Source organism: Dermacentor albipictus, chromosome 5 (genome assembly GCF_038994185.2).
Source record: "Dermacentor albipictus isolate Rhodes 1998 colony chromosome 5, USDA_Dalb.pri_finalv2, whole genome shotgun sequence".
Lineage (NCBI taxonomy): Eukaryota > Metazoa > Arthropoda > Arachnida > Ixodida > Ixodidae > Dermacentor > Dermacentor albipictus.
This window is the reverse complement of record NC_091825.1, coordinates 88592483-88608319: the sequence shown is the minus strand read 5'-3', so window position 1 is coordinate 88608319 and position 15837 is coordinate 88592483. Positions and strand designations below refer to the sequence as shown.

General features: G+C 45.0%; 2 protein-coding genes across 5 annotated transcripts in view; one reads left to right on the top strand and one right to left on the bottom strand.

Moving 5' to 3' along the window:
- RagC-D (Ras-related GTP binding C/D) overlaps positions 1-6876 on the bottom strand; it is a 38651-nt gene extending 31775 nt beyond the window's left edge. The window contains exons 1-4 of one of the 2 annotated variants that reach the window (XM_065438469.2): positions 6736-6876; positions 6069-6223; positions 5824-5918; positions 3237-3370 (exon numbers count right to left, since the gene is read on the bottom strand). In XM_065438469.2, the coding sequence (XP_065294541.2) occupies positions 3237-3370; positions 5824-5918; positions 6069-6223; positions 6736-6738 (387 nt within the window). In that variant the 5' untranslated portion in view covers positions 6739-6876. Of the gene's footprint in view, positions 1-3236; positions 3371-5823; positions 5919-6068; positions 6224-6545; positions 6670-6735 lie in introns of those variants that run through there. The other variant, XM_065438470.2, reaches the window with a different exon arrangement.
- Positions 6877-6982: 106 nt separating this feature from the next.
- The window catches only part of botv (exostosin like glycosyltransferase 3), a 44231-nt gene continuing 35376 nt past the window's right edge, over positions 6983-15837 (top strand). For all 3 annotated transcript variants that reach the window (XR_011514516.1, XR_011514515.1, XM_065438467.2), the window contains exons 1-4: positions 6983-7133; positions 7522-7686; positions 7958-9458; positions 11591-11692. Coding sequence is in view for 1 of the 3 variants with exons in the window: in XM_065438467.2 (XP_065294539.2) it covers positions 6984-7133; positions 7522-7686; positions 7958-9458; positions 11591-11692 (1918 nt within the window). In the remaining 2 variants the exon portion in view is untranslated. The remainder of the gene's footprint in view (positions 7134-7521; positions 7687-7957; positions 9459-11590; positions 11693-15837) is intronic.

Genomic DNA, 15837 nt, shown 5'->3' with positions numbered 1-15837 from the left:
AAGGACTCCAGATTAAGAATGAACACCAGTGATTTTTCAGAATGCACAGTAACCTCAACATATGGATGTGTTTGCATTGCAGCCACACTGAATTCCAGCACAACAATGGCCACGGGGCAATGACAGGGAACAGAATGAATCCAACAAACAGCAGTTGAAGCGAGACAAGCATGGGAGCCAGAAGCTTTCACGTGACAGCACTGTACTGATTATGTGGTTTTAAGCAAAAGAAACTACAACAGCCAATCGCTACTGCACACAGTTGTTCCTTTTGAGAGCAATAAATGAAACACTACAGTGAAATTAGCCACCTGCGCATTTGGTAAGTAACCTTGTATCATGCTCATCTGTTGTAAAAGTTTCTTTTGCATACACACCTTTGCAATCCTTCAAGGTTAAAACAGCAGCATTTGAAATTAAGATGCTGCTGTGTGTTCCCATTAATTACCACAAGAAGAAATGTTGCTACAAATGCAAGCCACAAATGCGATGGGAGAATGTTGCAACAACTACTGCACTAGTTCTCAATTAGACTTCCAGGCAAATCTTCGTTATAATGAGAAATTACTTTTATGTTCGATACACCTGATCTATGAGGGATGCTCTAGTACAGCGCTGGAGGTTCATTTCAATGACCTGGCATTATGTAGGGTGTAGGGAAGACAAAGGGATTCTAGATGCATGCAGTGAATGGCAATTTCTCCTTCTGGGATGCCATATAAGAAACATTAATTGAGGGATGGGAAAGACTGACATTCACTTTCTCCACTTGAACACCATCATTTCTTGTCAAACACACAGAAAGTTTCGAAGTCCATTCTAGACTGACTCATGTGGTTTCTTCTAGTGTCCTACTAAAGATACAACATAACCTCAGTCCGCTGAAATTTTCACATTCCATCCATATCGCAATGTAGCCACCGACTAAACTAGTGACCTTGCCCTCCGCATGAGCATGCCATGGCCGCTGAGCCATAGTCGTAGGTTGCAGCAAGCAATAAAGATCTGCGACACTGTGTATATGTTACACAGGGCCAATAATACATAAAAGTGAGTTGCAGAGTGGTAGTACTTGAAAAGTCCGTAAGCTACTGCGGTGCATTATATTGCCAGATAATTTATTAACACTTCTATACCAAGTTTTTTATTATTATTAAGAAATTTTTTTTGAGCCGGAATGCTCAGAGACAGACATTCATCATCATCATCAGCCTGATTACACCCACTTCAGGGCAAAGGCCTTTCCCATACTTCTCACTACCCTGGTCATGTACTAATTGTGGTCAAGTCGTCCCTGCATGGCCACAATTAGTACATGACTGGGGTCGTTGGAGAAGTATGGGAGAGGCCTTTGCCCTGCAGTGGGCGTAACCAGGCTGATGATGATGATGAAGTCCCTGGAAACTTAATCTCATCCACCCACCTAACCTCCTGCTGGCCCCTGCTATGCTTCCCGTCCCTTCGAATCCAGTCCGTAACCTTAATGACCATCAGTTATCTTACCCCCTCATTACATGTCCTGCCCATTTCTTTTTCTTGATTTCAACTAAGATGTCATTAACTCGAGTTTGTTCCCTCACCCAATCTGCTCTTTTCTTATCCTTTAACGTTACACCTATCATTCTTCTTTCCATGCTTTCCAGGCAGGCATTACTCGAACAATAAACTGATATGCACAATGGTCTAATTCACAAAATCTCACAATTATATTTTTGACTGATTACTTTGCAATTTAGGAACTGCAGCTGGCGAGTTTCAGGGAAAACACGAGGTGGGCGGGAGGTATAAATTCAAGACGATGAGTAAAACGAGAACAAGGTAAAAGCTTTTACCTTGTTTTGCTCAGCCGGTGAGTTCACAAAACATGCACACCTGGAATGAATTCTGAGGATGGCATGACTTTCTAGACGTGCACCATCAATCTTACAGTAAAAATGCACTGTTACTTCAGTTATTTTTTGACAAAATGCTGTTTTATGCGTTGCAGTACAAAAATAAGTGGAATGCCATTTCATCGCACACAATGGGAATGAATATATCGAAACCAGTGTCTTCATGAAATTTCGCCCCAAGTGTATATGCCTTGCAAATTCACCGGCTGCAATTTGTAAGTTGCAATATGTGCCATAAGGTAATTAGTTAGGAACCTAATCAGCAAAATTTTGTAAGTTAATCAATTAAGCATTTCGAGCAAGCAATGTCCACCCATGGGTAATCCAGCTCAAGGGCTAGAAGTCAGTCATTTAAAATTTCACGGTCTTAAAGAAACACATCGTATAGCAAAGAGCCATACAGCTCATTGCTAAGAAAGCATGAGTCAGTGATAATCATCCTTGAGAGGCACTAGAGCTAAAGTAAACGAGAGAAGAAGGGGAACCGAGGGGCTCTGTTTCGTTAATCATGGCCATGTAAAGCCAACAATCAAGCCAAGGAAAGCATTGGGGAATTAGCTGTAGTTGAAATTGAAATGTAGAAAATAATAAAGAAAGGGAAATCAAAGCGGACACAAACAATGTGTCGCTGATGGGAGCTGAACCCACAACCTCCGCCCCATTTACACATTATTTCTTACATTTCAATTTCAACTACAGCTAACTTCCCCCATACTTTCCTTGGCTTCACTGTCTGATAGCTTCATATGGCCAGAGCTAAAGTAGTAATTCATTTATTAAAAGGAATCCAATCACTCTTACTGATGATGTAGCTTTCATAAGCAAGAAAATGAGGTAAATGTAAGGCACGATTGCCATGATCACTGTGAATATACAGCACCAATTTGCACTGCATAACATGCCCAGTTTGTGGTTAAAAAAACTGCAGTCAACCCTTCATAACAAAAGTATTCATTCATGATGTTGCATTTCAACATCAAGTTTCCCACCTTCCTGTCGGTGCTTTTTATGCAATGGTTACTTTGTGCAGACCTCGGACTTAAAGCAGGCAGGAGCATCTGGCAGAGAATTAGCTCTGAGCATGGCTACATAAGAAACCCCATTTGTTACAGGTGATTTTATTTATGAAAGAACAGTGTGGCTGCAAAAAATCTTGATTTTCTCTGCACGTCACTTATTCAACATATTTTGAGGTTCTTCTAGAATGGTAGTATAACATCCCAGATTGATTCAATGTTTGTCTTTCAGAGATCCATTATTGACAAGCTTTGCTTAAACATCCACTGGACAATAGCGACAGTGTTCAAATTTCAAAGGGAGTCTGCCATGTAATGGCAAGCATACCTGAGCATCAATTACGAATACAAGTGCTCCCCAGCCATCAAAGACGCTCTTGAAGTCGGACACCTGGTCAACAAAATCAACCTGGCCAGGGATGTCCCAGATGTCCAACTTGACAAATGAACTGTTTGATATGTCTGAAAGGCATAAAAGTTTGCAGCATGTAGTGCACATATGTAAAAAGACGAGATATTGAGAGAACTGGGCAAAAGAGCAGAAGCTTTGGCACAAGTATGCTTTCAACTACGACGCGTTTAGAGGACAGGACACAGAAAGCATGCACACAGGACAGTGGCCGATCTTCAACTGAGCTTTACTGCAGAAAAATGACATGACTAGCAGTTGCTGCACAGAAGCATTAGAAATGATATTGTCACAGCACACTTCATCAGCACAAAAGCACAAAAGCAGATCATCATGTCTCCCTTCACTACTAAAGGTCCTGGTCTGCGCAAGATTGAAGACACATTTGCAACCACACTATAATTTTCTACACTCTTCATATCTGCGGACTTCGATACTTACTGTGCAAATATGCCTCTTCTTTTCTCAATAAATTAAGCGACACGGTGCTAATGCAACCTTCTTTAATAAAACATGCCTCACACAATTTGTCTCTGTACAATGGAGTACATGGGCACCTTTTGCAATGGTCAGCCAAGTCACCCCCGCTATGAAAGCCTGCACATTGGCTCGATGCTCCCTCAAATGGTCATTAACACACCAGCCAGTCTCGACGACATAATATTTGCCACAGGAGAGCGGAATGCGGTATAGTACCACCTCCGTTTGGCAGCTTACAAGGGGAGCAACATGCTCTTTTGCGAAGTGCGTTCACAGGTCACTGCATGGCACATACATGCCAGTTTCTCAGGGTTGGAGAAGACTATGGGAACACCGCACTTTCCAGCCACCTTCATTAAACTGTGGGAGAGATTGTAAATAAGGCACCACCACTGGCTTACTTGGCCATTCTTTCTCAGCTGCCCTGCTTCGTGCACTTGACCTGGCTGGTTCAAACTGGCAATAACGCGTCTTTTTTTTGACAACGGCTCGCTCACCTGCCCCGGTCACAAGCGGCGAGGGCAGCGTGGTTCGGCGGGCGAGTGGATGCGGCAGCTGCGCAAGGCAGGACGTCGTGACAAAATGTTTGAGGCATTTTGTATAAAAAATGAAGGAGAAGGTTGCATTAGCACCATGTCACTTAATTTATCGAGAAAAGAAGAGATATATGTGCACAATAAGTATCGAAGTCCGTGGATATGAAGAGTGTAGAAAGTGTTATAGCGTGGCTAGAAATGTGTCTTTAATCTTGCGCAGACTAGGACTTTCAGCAGTGAAGTGAGACATGATGTTCTGCTTTTGTGCTGATAAAGTGCGCTGTGGCAATATCGTTTCTGTTTCTGTACAGTAACTGCTCCTCATGTAATTTTTACACAGTAAAGCTTAGTTGAAGATTGGCGACTGTCCAGTACGCATTCTTTCTGTGTCCTGTCCTCTAAACGCGCCGTTATAACCATACTCCATCAAGCCAGCAACCAACTAGAAAACTGACCCCGCTAATGACAAGTCCTTGCTAAATTAACAACCTGATTACTTGCCCGACTTAATTTACATGCATACCATCTAAAAAAAAAACAGCTTCTAGCAAGCTTAAAACATGACAGTGTTTCTGGTGGCACAATTATCCATCAAGCCAATGAGTACTGGGAGCTGCTTACTATGCCTAACTGCTAAACATTATAAAAAGGCTATGAGTCTGCATAGTTATGACAACGTCAACTCCTAAATTAATATAAAAAACCAAGCATGTTCAATACCAGTGGCATGCCAACATCATCTTTTAGTGGAGTGGTGACAACGATGGTTATATACATCAGGGCAATGAAGGTCAGATAGTGGTTACTTAAGTTTAGAACACAGATGCATACAGCTCTGAGAGGGAGAAAGCCAGGCTGTTTACATAAGCATTGACCACATATAGAAGAGGGGGTGCACCCAATTTTAGCCCACTTTTGTGGCTCCATGGCCAGGAATGTTAATGTTGTTTGACATACCACTTTTAACATTAAGTCAAATCTACAAACTGTCTTAAATGCTGATAGTAAAGGGGGTGCATTTACATATTGTAGTGTTAATGCAGTAGAAGCTGCAGTTGTGAACATTGTATGCATCTGCAAGGTTTTGACACACATATGAAATGCAATCCAGCCAGCATAAAACAAGACAGTACACCACCATGCAAAAGACCTCCCTATCACTTCAGCTGCCCAGATAATGGGCTGCATTACAAGCGTCGTAAATGAGTCGGTTGTAAGTAAGTGCCGCCTTGTCTGCGATGCTGTCATTTCTAGCTTGATACTGCCGTTTCCCATCAGAAATATGCATTGATCCAGCCCACCTGTAATTTCTATAACTGTAGCATTCTTCTAACTCCACAGTCACCCAAGTTATACTGGGTTGCAATATTCTAATTAGGCTAGGTTAGGGGTGGTGACAGGCTGCTGAGCTTCTGTATTTGGTGCGTGCACGTATTCACTGAAGACAACAGAAGTCAGGGCAGCGTAAAGAAAATGGGGCAATGTCTTACCATTTCGAACTATCTTGTGGGTGCTCTCCAAGAACAGAGTTTCATTTGGTGACATTTTGTGAAAAACCACCTTCTCGATGGATGATTTCCCGCTCCTGAAATCCACACAGAAAGGGCAAGCAAGTCGTGGTCCTACAAATGTGAACTGATACATTGCATAAAAACAGCAAATGAAACAAGAAGAAAAGCCGCTAATGAGGCAGCGTGAAAAGGGAGGACCGGTGAGGCGAACTCTGCTCGCTTACCCTTTGGACCCCATGAGGAGGATTTTTCGTTTCCTCGCACATTGCGTGGCATGTGTCGGGTCGCCCTCAACGTCGTCGGGTCCATAGGCATAATCACGCGGCAGGGACCCGACGTGGTAGTTCGACGAGTAGCCGTCTTCGTCCTCGGCGAAAGACTGAAACGACATCGAAGCGACGTCAAAGCGCGGCCGTCATAATCAAGCTGAAATTTAAGAGATCACTAGATGCAACGAAGCACACTTTCGGGTGTGCAAACACTGCGTCAAACTGGCAATAACGCCTCTTTTTTTCTGACAACGGCTCGCTCGCCCGCCCCGGTCACAAGCAGCGAGGGCCGCGTGGTTCGGCGGGCGAGTGGATGCAGCAGCTGCGCATGGCAGGACGCCGTGACAAAAAGAAAGAAGCCGAAACCGGCGCCAAAACCGAGCGGCACTGCAAGATTACGCGTCTTCGCTTTTGTACCAAGCAACTACACACAGGACGGCTGCAGACAGCCCCTTTCGCAGGCTACTGCCGTCACCGCCGCAGTAAACGCCCAGGCCCGCACAATCAAGCAGCAAGCGATCGAAGACGCAGCACGCATAGGGAGTCAATTACGCCTCACAGTCGATCAGAACTTTCACAAACGTGTGGAACAAGAAAGAAACGGCACAGGAGCGAACATTACCATCAGCACCAACCGTCCGCACACCTAACCATCATATGACAGGCCAACTCTCCCCCACTTGGTCCAATGCGGCCTCACGTGATTCGGCGAGAGGGGCGAGAGCATGGTGGCGAGAGTAAACATGGCGGCGCCCATGTCTCAATAGATGCGGTGCACTTTCCCATCGGGAACCGATGTCGTTCAAAACATTTTCTGCGAGTTCTTCCTCGCCCCGAGAAATCCGGAGACTCGCACCGAAGACCTGAGGAATGGCCTATCACGGACGGTGGCTACAAAAATGCCTCAATTACAAGCCTGTGCGGGCGTGGTTTGCCGGAGTTGGGACGACAAGATTCATACTGCTTGCTCTACTCGCCTTAGTCATCGTGTCGCTATTTATGCATTATTATATTTCAAAGGTAATTTGTTGCTATCATTTGTTGGTATTCCTGCATTATTTTACGCATGGGGAATGCCTTGTTTCGAAATTATCACCCGTAACTGCGTTTACATTTTATGGCGTGTTTCCCTGCACAGCCTGAGTGAGTGTGGAAAATGTTGCTAGTTATACCGTTTTGCTTTAAGTACGCTGAGGATGAGGGCGCAAGCTTACATTTCAATGCAAAGCGAAAGTGCTTGTTTGTGTATTTTGCAACAGTCGTCCAACGCACTCTTTTTGTCAACGATGACAGCGATGGTCTATCGACGATGTTTTGACCCTCTGGTTCTAACCGCTACCTAAATCCATCTGTAATCGGTTGCTGCTTTGCATTTTTTACCAAGCATTCATTTCGAAATTCGTTGCAGTTTGTGGGCACAGTGGATACAGCGACAGACCTGCAGAGGCGCATCCAACTTGACGATATTCATGTTTTAGAGGACCTAAAGCTGAGGATTGAAGAATTCCTTCGGATCAAATTGTCCGTGAGCAGCGAGCTTCGAGACCTGGAAAAGAAGCGACAAAGACTGCAGGTGATCGTAATGGGACCTCACTGCCTAATTGATGTCCTAGCTGACCGAGGAATGCTGTAACAAAAGCTGAGCTGTGCAATAGAACTTCATGAATACAGACACGTTTGCTTTCCCATTTAATCACTCAAGCACAACTTTCGCCATTTGCTTTCTTGGGACATGCAGCTAACCAGTTTTTGCAGCAACAAGTCATTCTAAATATTTGTCGTTACCTGTAACTAACTGGTTGTTGTGCATGTTGTTTATATTTTCTTGTGCTTCTTTTTGGCAGGCTGAAATTTTCACCTTGACTCAAAGTGTCGAAGAATCAAAGCGTGGCTACACAAAAAACCGCCTCGAACTAGACCGCATCAAGCTTTCCTTGAAACAAGCCGCCTATGCGCGAGAAGAGCTGGAAAACCGAAACATACCTCTTCTTCGGCCACCTCTGAAGCTTCTGACTGGAGAAGATGCGCGTCAACTGTACCTACCAACACCAGAGCCACCAGAGTGCCAGATGCATTCATGCTTTGACTACTCGCGCTGCTCCCTCACATCTGGCTTTCCTGTTTATTTCTATCCTACTGATGACTCGGTCCTGGAGTTGAATGTGCGTGCATCCCTTGCCCAAATACTTGACACTAATGTTCACACCACATTTGATCCCAGTGCTGCATGCGTTCATGTGGTCATACTCGGTGGCCACTTGCCATCTTGGTCAGCGGCAAGTTACCTTCGGCAGCTGACTCATTGGAATGGCAGTGGGCGCAATCACATTGTAATCAACCTGGGCAGCACCACCGTTCTCAACGAAAAGCACGTGCAGCGAGCCATCGTGGTGCAGTCATCTGCAGGGTCGGTGACTTTCAGGAGAAAATTTGATATCACAATAACACCACCACCTTTGGGCAAGGAACTAGCAAACCCATGGGAGTCGGCACCGGTGATATTGCCCGCACGTCGGCGCTACCTTCTGAGCTTCCAAGGAAGGCTCGCACATGACACCAACATCACCCTAGCAGCCCGCGCAAATGAGATGATTGTCAACGTTCTCAGCAAAATGTTGCAGGGCTTCGACAATGAGTTGAACTTCACTTTCGCCTGCTTGGCAGCTGAAAATGCATCTTCTGTGCCAAATGACTGGCTGCTGTGTGGCGACCACTTTAGTCGTGCCCAGCTGCTGCGAGAGTCGACATTCTCAATTGTCTTCGCCCCTCCTACTGACTATGTGTCGACGGCCACATTCCTGGTGCGCATTCGCGAGAGTCTGCAAAACGGGGCCATCCCTGTTATTCTCGGTGGTGATGCCGTCGAGCTGCCATTCTCCGAGTTTGTTGACTGGTCACGCGCAGCGCTCTTGCTGCCACTGGCTCGGGTCACTGAAGTCCACTTTATCCTGCGGACCTACTTGGACGCTGACATCGTGGAGCTACGGCGCCGTGGCCGCCTGCTTTGGGAAAATTATCTGTCAACGACGTCTCGCATGATCAACACGGTGCTTTCTCTTGTACGCACGCGGCTCGGGATTCCTGCTCCACCATCGCATGAGGAGCCATCGCCAAGTGTGTTTAACAGCACTTTTCACCCACTCACCATTGAAGCTGCACCCAACACGGAGACGGATGAGATGCTAGGTCCCATTGAACCACCATTTCCCTCACTGACATACCAGAGGAACTTCAGCATCACCCTGAATGACCAGGCAAAAGTGTGGAACGAAGATTTCGACCCACACACTATGTACCCATATGGGGTTCAAGAGCCTATTCTCCCCTCCGAGGCAAAGTTCATGGGTGAGTTTGGAAGAACAGGTTGAATTCCATTTTTTCTATGTATAAATGCTCTGTTATTGAAAAAAGATTTAACATTGGGTCTAAGATTTGTAATGGCATGTTTCTTGCTGAAACAAAATTTTAGCTTGTGGCAAATGCTATATATAGGGAATAGCATTACGTTGGTCTGGGGGTTCTATTAAAGGTGCAACCCTTAATGTAATTTTACACAAACATGTGGCATGGATACAAATTAATTAACAGACAACTTTGTTTGTACTAAGCACTTCAGTATGCATTGAACACACAGCCAGCAAAGTAAAATTTTGGGGCTTGTTTGAACCAGTTACCAAAATTTCAAATTATAGCAATTTGATGGTAGCTTTGTGAGTGTGATCCATCCATTACATTTCTTCACTTCTGTTAATAAATGTTGTAAAGTACATAGTGCAGGCAGTCATAACTTTGGTAGGTTGGAATCTTAACCTTCTTAGTAATGATGAAAAAGTAGGAAGGCAATCTTTTTTCTGCTTGGGGGTTCAAACATGCTGCACAAACATGTCTCTCTAAAATGTGTGCTTGTGTGGAAAAATCTGTGCTGTGCTGTCAGCTGTGCGTCAACATAACCTTAGCACTAGCACTTAGACTAGAGATTTTCGTTAGCTAAATTGTGCCTTCAGTGCTTCCTATGAAAAGCTCAGTTTGTGTGTGGTTAAGTAATCTGCATTTTCCCACATATTTGGCACTTTTTGGAACACAAGGTACGGAGTGCACAAAGCTGCCCCAGGAACTCAAGAATGCAGCCATTGGCTGGCCGTCTTTGGTAATATGTCATCAGACTCATGACAAAAGCTGAGATCTGCTGTTGTGAATACGGGTCCAGGTCTTTGTCTCGTAGGGAAACTGCTTGTATAGTAGTTTGCATAAAACGAGCATTCCTTTGCATCATAGTCAGACTGGCAGCAAAGCAGTGAAAGCCTCAAAAGTGGATCACGGCAGCCTTCTAATGGCGAGATAATGCACCTCCTTCTCTTTATTATCGTCACTTGTCTCCATTTTTGTCTCCCTTACCCAGTGCAAAGTGGAAGGCCAGAGCAAGATATGGCTCAATCCGACCACTCAGCCTTTCTGTAACTAAATTCTCGATCCCTCTAGAATAAGGAGTGGACAGAACAGATGCGTCCTCTTGCTGAATGAGGCTTTTGTAGTGGCACTGGTTTTTCATACTTAGGGCTGCCATTTGGCCGGTTTTTTCCTTGCGGTACTGGCTGCTGGTGTGACCCCACACCGGCACCCCAGTTGCCGGTCTTCCGGTTATTTTCTAGATCAGCACATATGTGCATGCTTTTCAGTGAATTCAATCACAGCCAACATTGCTAGAACCAAGGCCAGTTTGTAAATTCCACTTTGGAATGGCCTGGAAAAGTGGCATTTCTTGCTGGGTTTGTAGATATCATCATCAGCCTAGTTACGCCCACTGCAGGGCAAAGGCCTCTCCCATACTTCTCCAACTACCCCGGTCATGTACTAATTGTGTCCATGTTGTCCCTGCAAACGTCTTAATGTCATCCGCCCACCTAACTTTCTGCCGCCCCCTGCTACGCTTCCCTTCCCTTGGAATCCAGTCCGTAACCCTTAGTGACCATCGATTATCTTCCCTCCTCATTACATGTTCGGCCCATGCCCATTTCTTTTTCTTGATTTCAACTAAGATGTCGTTTACCCACGTTTGTTGCCTCACCCAATCTGCTCTTTTCTTATCCCTTAACGTTACATACATCATTCTTCTTTCCATAGCTCGTTGCATCGTCCTCCTAGATATATATGATATATATAGATATGCCTTACGAATAAATCATTTGCAACTGCAGCACAAAAATTTTAAAAAGTGTATCAAATTTTATTCATGCTAAATTCATACGTGGCGTATTACCACAATTTGTTTGCATTTTTTTCACGCACTAGTACCCCTCCCTCCCAAACCGGTGGTGGTTATATTTTTCAGCAAAGGTGGCGACCCTATTCATACTTGCAACATTCTGAATCTTCAATAGAGGTTTCAGACCCTACATAAGAAAAAGAACCTTGAATATTAGTTGCTGAAGTTTTATATTCACGATCAATCTTTAAAGTGAATGTATTTTCATTTGCAGGCTCTAGTTTCGGCTTCAGGCCGGTTGCTCAAGGCGCTGGTGGCTCTGGAAAGGAGTTTGGTGAAGTTCTTGGTGGAAATGTTCCCAGGGAGCAGTTCACAGGTCAGCACTCTCTTGTAGTACCCTACCACATTTGGTAAGATTGCTGTAGTGAAAATTTTGTATGGATAACGAGTAGCCAGTGAAATAAACTGAACACCCCTTTCAGACAGGAGCTAGAGAATGGGATGAATGTTCGTAAAGAAAATTGGAACTCTGAGTCCTAGAAGGAGAAATGTCACAACGCTTACATGCTTTACATTTACGGACCTTTACAAACGTCGTCACCAAATTGACAGTGATACAGCTGTATCGGATCGTGTATGTTGATGTGTTTTTTTTTGTTTCTTTCACCTCTGTTTAGTCCCTTTGTACTGTGATGCGAATAATGTTGTACGTTCTTGGATTTCTTGAATCTGTGTTGTCAATGAACTTTCTGTTATATGTGGTGAGACATGCATGAATAGCTGACGGACTTGAGCTATAGAATTAGACTTGGCAATTGACAACTGGGCTCACTGCTTTTGTTATTTGAGTGTTGCTTTGCTGTCTGGGCACAAGTTCGCCCCATAAAAAGCTGAATTCATTATTCAGTAATTTTGGAAGTAATTCTGCTCCTTCACTGTCACTATGCCGTGACAATATCTTAGCAAACTAAGAATGAAGAAATGAGTTGTCCGTACGCTGTCATTATTGGGAGGGATGGGGTTATTGAGACCTTCAACAGCGTCTGCTTGGAGCTTGAACCAGGTTGACCATTGGAGACTCTTTGGCAGGGAAGACAAAGTGATGTAAAAACAAGTAACAGAAGTTTAATACATCATTACGGGTGAACGGTGTGCTCAAGACAAAAAAAGATAGAGAAACATTCAGCACGCGTGCACCTGCACGAAAGAGCAGAGAAGATGTGACTCCACGTGGCCGCTTTTTGGTTTTCTTATACCCTCCACCATCTGGGCAACCTCATCCTTTCTTGCTCCCTGGTAGAGGGCCTTGTCACGACTCATCAGGTCCATCCACACAGAGGGAAACCACTCCTTGGCATAGAGGGGGTGAACGTAAACCACGTTGGGTCAACCCACACAGAGGAACACGAAGGGAAACCACACCTTGGCGTAGACAGGTTGAACGTAGGACAGAGGAGAGTAGGCCACTAGAGGAGATACCGATGGGCAGGGGATGACATCCGCTGGCCAGAGGAATGACGCAGGTCGGTGCTTGTAGTCGTTGCTTGTTCACAGGTTTCCTGAGCATGAAACACTATGGGAATTTTCCCACGTCGCTCAGCATCTTGGTCCCAGTCTAGATGCCTCGGAAGGGTCTGCAACAGTTTCCCATCCATAGCATGTGTCTTAGAACTACACCGAGACTCAGCCGCTCAGTCAACAAGCATGAGACAAATTCTCGCTGAGCTCCGCCAGGCTTACTTCCTACTCAAAACTGACGGTTTTACAGAACTTACAGCAGCACTGAATACACACATAAGTTTGTTATACGCTTCACAAGACATGACTCAACTCAAGTTTCCTCCCAGAGGACACTCTGTAGCTCAGTTTTTGGAGAGCATCAGTTAGAGTGCTAGCTAGTTCAGAATACCTAGGGATGTACCTCTGATAGTACTCGGTGACCCCCAAGATCTGACATCTGTGTTTGTGTGCGGCTGCGGGGTATTTCGTATCACATTCACTCTTAGCTCGGAGGGATGGTGACGGCCCTGTGCGATTACGTGACCAAGATCACTTCCGTTTGCGCTATTTGGCATTTTGGTGCCTTGACAGTCAGGCTTACTTCACGCACATGGGCCAACACAGCCCTCAGATGTTGCATATGCTGTGACCAGGATGCAGAATATATTGTGACATCATCTAGGTAAGGCAAGGCGAACTCTTCCTGTCCTCACAACACTATGTCTATAAGGCCTGAAAAACAGTACGGTGCTTTCAAACTGAAGCTTAGGACCTTAGAGCGGAACGTTCCCAACGGAGATGTAAAGTCGGAATATCTGCTAGCCCACTCTGTAAGTGAAACCTGCAAGTAGCCTGGAACTAAATCCAGGGTAGAAATGAATCAGATGCCACTAACTTTCTCAATTCGCTCTTCAATGTTTGGTATAGGATAAATCTGATCTTTAGTGATCGCGTTTAGCCTGCAGTAATCTACGCAAGGATGTGGATCTTTGCCCGGCACCTCAACGAAGATCAAAGGCGAGGTGTAATTGCTCTGACAATGCTTGATCACACCTAGAGTAAAAATTTTTTCCACCTCTGCATCCATAATCTTACATTGGCACAGCAACACTCAATAAGCCTTTGAACGTACCGGTTCCAAAGAAGGGAGTTCGATGTTGTGTGTAAGAACTGATGTCCTTCCTGGCCTATCTACAAATAAATCCTGAAATTCTTCCAGGATTTCCTGCTACTCCATCATTTGTTCAGGCTCCAGCTGTCCTTTAGACTAGTTCCCTAATTAGTTGTTCCCTAGCCTCTCTGTTAGTGACTGACACAAGCCCCAGAAGTTCTACCAGAATCGCTTCAGGAACGTTTACGTGTGCAGCAACTGCTCTTCCAATAACTTGGCTGCTTCCACTACGGGGACCTCTGCCTACGCAGATCCAAACTCCTGCAATTCCAATGTGTTGGCATTCTCGATCTCCACTTTCTGATGTTCCGAACAGCCATCCACTTCCGTTAGGGCTGTTTCTGCGACTGCTTTTGTAGCTAGCTCACCAGTTTTCGATCTCGTTAGTGCCATCATGTTGGCCTCCTCAAAAATTAAATCTGATCTGACCTATTTGAGAACAGGTAAGGGTACCTCGGAGGAAGCATAGGTGACATGGCAGCTTGAGTGTCAAGTGTACCAAAAGGACCTTTAATTGATACCTTTGCGATTGGGAGACATGCACTGTGAGCTTCTACGGTTTGCCTAATCCAGACGCATTCATTCGTGAACATCTCAGGTTCCACATAAGAGCTGTGAACCACGCCCATAGTAGCCATAGAGTTGCATAGTATGCGACATGGATTTCCCTTTACTTCAAGGTTGCACATGTACGGTTTGAGCAGCTTCATGTTCTCGTCATTGCAACTGACCGATAAAAACACTACCTCTGCCTTCTTACTCTGCGCAGCAACACGCTCTGGTTTGTGACATTTGTAGCAAAGAAAGGGTTTCTTTGATTCCATTTTTTTTTTTTTTGCTGCTTTGTCTTAACTTCAATGGCCCCTTCTGACCAGAAACTATTACATTTTGAGGCACCCTCAATAATAGGCTTGTGTTTTCTTTTTTACGGCCTGGGCTTCGACCTGCCAAGCCTGAAATTGGGATCGCCTTTTCGACCATTGCTGACTCATGAGCCCGACATGTCACAAGTTCCTCGGCTAGTTCAGTGGCTTGCTACCATGCTAATTCTGGCCTATCCTGAACCCAGTATGTCATGTTCTCAGGTAACCGATTATAATATTGTTCAAGTGCAAAGCAGTGAACCTTTGCATGATCACTGTAGGCTTTTTGTTCCTTGAGCCATTCCTCCATGTTTGACATAAGCTTATATGCAAATGCTGTACAGGACTCATTCCTAGCCTTTTTCATTTTGTGGAACTTCTGCTGGAGTGCTTCCGCTGCCAGCCTATACTTCCTCAGCAAAGTGGACTTTACCTTATCGTAATCCTCTGTTTCCTCTCTGGTTAAGCGAGCGTTTATGTCTGTTGCCTCGCCCGGTAACAGTGTGAGCAGACGCTGTGGCCATGATTCGCGGGAGAACCCCTGCTTCTCACACGTTTGCTCGAAGGTTGCCAAGAACAAACCACTGTCCTCTCCGAGCTTAAAGGGTGGCATTAGCTCTGTCATATTTAATGATACAGGCTCTCCTGCACTGTTTCCTTCGCTCCTCTGCCCTTCTGCTTGAGCGTGTTCCATTTCAAGCTTGAGTTGCTTCAATTCAAGTGCGTGTTCTCTTTCCTGTTCTTTGCGTTCCCATTCTTCACATTCTTTCTGTTCTTCTGCCTGACTTTTTGCAGTCTCCCTGTATCTAAAGATCTCCAGGCATTCTGTAAGCTCATCATCCTCTGCCTCTAGAGCAAGAATAGCCTCAATTAACTGTAATTTTTGGAGTACGTCAGTGACATCCAGGTGCAACTCATTCGCCAGCTCCAACAACTCTGGTTTATGCAATGACTTCAAATTCATGGCTATTTTCAGTGCTGCTCTCC